The 6,321-nt window shown below is 30.9% G+C and overlaps 1 protein-coding gene across 1 annotated transcript; it reads left to right on the top strand.

Moving 5' to 3' along the window:
• Positions 1 to 4,370: 4,370 nt before the first annotated feature.
• LOC128550759 (uncharacterized) lies at positions 4,371 to 6,020 on the top strand. Its single transcript, XM_053530490.1, has one exon. The coding sequence runs from the start codon at positions 4,470 to 4,472 to the stop codon at positions 5,823 to 5,825; it is 1,356 nt and encodes a 451-aa protein (XP_053386465.1). The 5' UTR covers positions 4,371 to 4,469; the 3' UTR covers positions 5,826 to 6,020.
• The last annotated feature ends 301 nt before the right edge of the window (positions 6,021 to 6,321 follow it).

The raw sequence follows: 6,321 nt of genomic DNA, 5'->3' as shown, positions 1-6,321 counted from the left end.
ATGTGTATGTTTATGTTTATACAATTATATATATGTTTACAAAACAGAATGAACAGATTTTGAATAATTTAGATGTTTTAAAAAATACAAGTTAGTATGTACAATATTAATAATTAGTCAAAGCTTAATATATAGACAGTCATTCTTATGGAGAAAGAAACTTTATTTTATGCTTTTTGTGTAACTTATCTATTAGCGGGCATCTATTATTTGAAATAAGAAATTTCTAAAACCTAAAAGTCAGTCATCTAAAGACTCCAGTTTGTATGAAAAGCCTATAATCTGACAGTCACTTATCTAAATTTGGTAAGAATTACCTACAGTAATGCTACTGTATCATACTACTATTTTGACTGAAAGATATGACAGAGAAATTAATACTTGGTTTTTAAACTGTGTACAATTATAAAATGGTTATTTAAAACATGTAGATCTATGTATATGTTTGAACAATTATATGTATGTTTACACAATAATATGTACATGTTTTATACAATATAAATGTCTATAATTTTGATATGCTTCTGGTATGCATAGCCTAATTAGTCACAGATTTAGTAACCATATACCCCTAATAATTAAACGACTGATTGTGCTTTTTTTCTTTTCTCATATTCATGAATAATTTGTGAATATGGTATATATGTACTCCATAGAATTTATTTCAAAAAGGTACCTTACCAAAATGAAATATTTATTTGTCTATTTAAAAATACTTGTTGCAATAATAACATGTTAATTTAATGTTACACATTTATTTTTAAGTTAACATGAATAGTTTGTTAACACAACAGTGTCTACTCCTATGTCATATATGTATACTGTACTTGTTTTAAACAGGACAACAGTTATTTAGAAATCTGAAGGAAGTACAGTAGATTCCAACTCTAAATTTTACTATTTAGCTAAAAGTTATTTCCCAAAAAGACCTCTTTCCCTACTTATCTATTGACTATTGCTATTTTTGATACTGATTGTTAGTTTACAACTATAAATATTTGAATTCTTCTTAGAACAGAAGAATTTTCATAACATCTGGTAATTCTACCGACAAATCAAGTCAGATTTGCCCTTGTGGTTTCGTTTTCGGTCAAGGGTAGATCATCTGTACTTGACATCAGAATAGATAGATTTTCTATATTTTTTTACTAGCATGCAACTGCCAACTTGAACTTAGATAAAGTACGTCACTTACCCTTTCTTGATAGTTAGCTTAAATCGCAAGCTGACGGCAAAATTCCAACTGCGAAATTGAGATTGCTGTCCTTTTCAAAGATTTTAAATTTAAACTCCACAAAATGACACAATTGCTGAGAATTCTATTTATTAATATCTCTATCCACATTAACACCATTTTGTGACACTGAATTTGGCCCCTCTTAATCACGGAACACTGTTTTACTGGTAGACCACGTGTGAGGGACATTAAAAGTGAATTAAGCATGCTTTTTCTTAAAAATCACACGGTCAATGATTATGACACATTAACTTATATGTCTGACCTAGTAACATATTCACGGTCATTATAATTCTACACAGAAGCGCGTGCAAATATCCTAACCAATCAAAAACTTAGATACTGAGTGAGGTAATAAAATTTTCTAATTATAGTCTAGGTTACGATGCACTAAAATCATGAATAGATTCTGAACAAGATGAAACTTAAATGTCGATTCCTTCACCTTTTTAAATAAAAGTTGTCCTCTACTGATCACGTACGTGTTTTTATTATTATTATTATTATTGAAATGTGAATCTCGTGTTTATGTTACATTATGTACATACTGAGAATTTAATAATAAAACTTGAACTTGTAACAAAATAGCAGGAGACCTTACGATATTGTTACACATCGAGTTTGATAAAAATCCATTACATTTTAGTGGTTAATGCGAAGAAAGGCATATCTACTTTTAGCTATAGTGGTCCCTAATAGGGCCCAAGTTCCTATATAAATAAATTTGGAAGAGGACCTTATAATGATGCTCCAGACCAAGTATGACAAAGATCCACCAAGCTGTTCATGAGACGCTGTATAAAGGCATTTCTAGTTTTAGCTCTAGCAGCCCCTAAAAGGGGTCAAATGTCCCAGCTGAACAAAGTTGGCTACAAATCAAGTTTGATTAGAATACATGAGAAAAAAATCAATTAAAGGCTTTTTTTATTTATTATTTTTATTTATTTCTAAAATAGACCAAGTGATCCCGCTTTAACAAAAGCATATTCGCTATTCATGAATCTTTGGACAAAGACGTCACACCTATAAAAAAAGTGAAGGTCAAGCAAAACATACAATTGTAATTATTTCAATATTTTTGTTTCATAAGGAAAGTTTGACTATACTCATATCACATAGATAAACTGTATGCAGCGTACCTTCATTTCAGTGTAATGAGATTCAGTCATTATATAGCATATATATAATAAAACAGATTTCAACTGAGTTCAATATTTGCATACCATACTAAAGAAAAATATTCATATATAATAAATCAGTTAAATAATTTATAACAAATATATCAAAGCAAACAAGAACTCATTTTAATATGCAATCTGAATAAGTCACAAAAGCAAGAAACCTTTTCATATACAGACGACAATTGTAACAAGGAAAATCTTTTAAAAAGCACTTCTCTACATAAAAGACTCTTATCACACCCTTATCCATGTGATACGCAGACCGTATTCAGCTCTTTCTTTAATTTGACATATGTTGGTATTTGAACAGGTTTTTATCATATTTATTAAACTTACTTATCATTTTGAGATATATCAATATTCTTGCTAAATATACTGAGCCAAAGTTAGCTTTAAAACTGTGAACAGCGTCGTTTAGGATAAACGCTTTGTCTACATTTCACTCAGCGTAGCACAATCAACAGAGTGAAAGAAATTGACACTCTCGTCCAATCAGGCAGAGTGTTACATAAATCTTCCATTTTAGTAAATGATCTATAAGGCGTTATCAAGTAGTTTGATTTGCAAACTGAAGTCACGTGGCATAGGAAACGAAAACGAATTTAGACGGCGTTCGCCGAAAAAAGCAAGCGCTATAAACCAGGAATCCTAAGTCTAGTTAAATACTTTTCTCTGATGTCAGAAATCGAAACCGACAACATAAGCTAAAATGAAACTTAATAAATCAAGCATCAGCTTATAACGAATTATCATCTCAATAACCTGCAGTTTCAAATGCAAGCAGTATGGCGCCAACAACAAGGAACTATTTCAATCACGGGTGTTTTGAGACTCACCTTTCATAAAGCAACCTTTTTGATATACCTACAAAATTGATAATTGCAGCACTGGATTTTCCGACTGCATGCTTGACACTAATTTAAAAAGACCAAGACTATGGCAAACATGAACTTTTTACTTAGTTTTTTGGAGTTTTGGTTTCATGTGTGATCAGGAACTTTACTATACATGGAGATGTTTATGCTGAGGGCAGGGTCTTTAAATCAGCATTCACTTTAGACCTGTTGTCTAGAGCTGTACATATTAAGGTTATAAGTCATAAATGTGCGGCTTTAAATTGGTTTGTTAAGTAAATCTTACCTTGAAAATCCAGTAAAATGTAAATCACACACACTTTTGGTTAAAATAAGACAAGAGATACAAAATGATAATAAAACAAATTAATGTAATTGAGTCACACCATAATTGTCATGACAATGTTTTATTGTTAAATCTTTACATGACATTTTACCTAACGATTTCAATATGATAATTGTAACATATTGTGTAAGACTTAATTTACATAAGTGTCATAATGTCGTAAATGTTCAATTTTGCTAACGTTCAATACATTATTATTGTCGATAAATAATTAATTATGGAAATAATCATACAAGAACAATGCTTTCTTGTCACTAAGCTTTCGAGCAAGTGTCCTTGTTAAATATTCAAGGTTAATTTAGTCAAAGTTAAGGCAATTTTATTTTACGTGCTACTGTTTAAACTACAATTTACAAGTATTTTCAAACGAGGGTCTACAAGTATACGTTAGAATAATAAAATGTTCCTTTCTGTTTATTGTTTTCCAAGCCTTGCAAGGGATGGAACTTTCAATGAAAGCAGACCATATAACTGCCGAAGGAACGTCGACTGTTCAATGATAGTATCTGCAAGTGACTGTTGTAATGCCATTAATTCCTTGACCATTTCTTGGTAAAGGTTACAGCATAACTAAAGCTGTCGACGGTATTTTTTATTCTCGCACTTTCAGAAAAAAATGATTAACCTTACCTGTTATTGTAAACTGGTGGTTTGTATTTCTGTTGCATTCAATTATCCAAAATGTTCTTCATTGAAAATCTAAACTATACTGTGCTTTTATTGATTACAAAATGGCCTTTGATACAGTTATTAGAGACGCTCTGTGGATAAAACTTTTAAAGACTGGGGTCAGCGGTAAAATTATCAAAATTCTTAAATCTATATACAGTAATGTTAAAGCATGTGTTAGAATGTCTTCTGAGATGAAATTTTCTGAGTTCTTTGATGTCACGCTTGGATTAAAACAAGGGGAACCACTCTCACCGATACTTTTTATACTCTTTATTAACGATATAAGCACTACTTTAGATTTTAATAAGTTAACAGAGAATGATTTGAACCAGTTATCTATGTATATGTTGTTATTTGCTGATGATATTGCATTGTTTACTACTGATCCGAATAGCCTGCAAGCTCAGTTAGATATTATCTATACATATTCAGAAAAATGGGGTTTCAAGATTAACGTTCAAAAAACCAAAATTTGTGTATTCGAAAAAAGAAAAAGCCACCATAATTTTAACTGGTTTATCAATGGTGAACAAATTGAAGTTGTAGATCATTTTAAATATTTAGGAGTTGATTTTTTGTATACTGGTGTAATGAAAAATGCTGTCAAAGTGCTCTCAGAACAGGCCCTTAAGGCATATAGTAGCTTATTATCATTATTCACTCGTGTACACATAGATGTGAAAACTAAACTTTCTTTATTTGATACCATGGTTGTACCAATTCTTACATACTGTTCTGAGGTGTGGGGCATATATGATTTTAAAGAAATTGACAAGTTGCACATAAAGTTTTGTAAAACAATACTTGGAGTTCGTCAACAGACCCCAAATTTAGCAGTTTATGGGGAACTGGGAAGGTTCCCTTTATCAGTTATCTGTAAACAAAGAGCATTAAAATATTGGTTAAAAATAATGCAAAATCCAAACTCTCCTATGTATAGAATTTTTATGGAACAGTGTAATAACAGTAACGATAACTGTTGGGCAAAATCCATCAAGCGTTTATTAGACAGTCTTGGTTATAGTGATATCTGGAATAATTTTGATTATAATGTCAATTATTTGCCAATGTTTAAACAACGCATTTGCGACCAGTTTATTCAAAACTGGCGTGCTTCTGTCCAGTCAATGTCAAAGTTAGATTATTATAGTAAATTCAAAACAGAGTTTTGTTTTGAAAAATATATTGATGTTTTAACAAATGAAGGATTAAGAAAAGAATTAAGTTGTTTCAGATTAAGCTCTCACAAGTTAGAAATCGAATTAGGTAGATTTGTAGGTACCGTTAGAAATGAAAGAATATGTAAAATGTGTAATTTAAATTGTATTGAATCAGAATACCATTTTCTGCTTTGTTGTCCTCTTTATGTCGATATACGTAGAAAATATTTTGGAAATATATCTTGGCCAACGATACAAAAATGTGTAAATATACTTTCTTCTACATATAAAAAATCTATGAATAACACTGCAAAATATTTAAAGGATGCGTTTGAGCGTAGAAATGAAACCCTTGAGCGCATAGCTGCTTCTTAAGTTTGTAATACAAATGTATCGACAAATAAGAACTATGTCTATCACGATAGTCTCTACTCCATGTTATATTGAATATGTATATAAATATGCCTGTATTATGTATGTGTATGTATGTCTTGGCCATATTCAGTTTGTGTTTATGTTAATTGGCCAAAGGCATTGATTTGCTGATTTGCCAAATAAAACTGTAAACTGTAAACTGCTTTTGACAGCCAAGCTAGTGTTGATTGTGCATGTTTGACCTAGTTTTTTTAAAGACTTTTCCACGTGTTTTACCCAGAAAAAAGGAGGATACGATTAGAATATATTGAATATTTCAATGTCATATTTAAAAGTTATGGAACAGGAAACATAGATATTCACTAACTGTATATGTAAGTGGCGCTTTGTGTACGGCAAAAGATAATAGGTAAGAGTAGATTTCTCGGAAGCACAGAGCACCAAAAACACAGCCTCAGAGCCACGCATTTGCAAAGCAGGCACACAACAAAAAGAA

This window comes from Mercenaria mercenaria, chromosome 18 (assembly GCF_021730395.1).
Source record: "Mercenaria mercenaria strain notata chromosome 18, MADL_Memer_1, whole genome shotgun sequence".
Taxonomy (NCBI): domain Eukaryota; kingdom Metazoa; phylum Mollusca; class Bivalvia; order Venerida; family Veneridae; genus Mercenaria; species Mercenaria mercenaria.
This window is presented reverse-complemented; position numbering and strand designations above follow the sequence as displayed.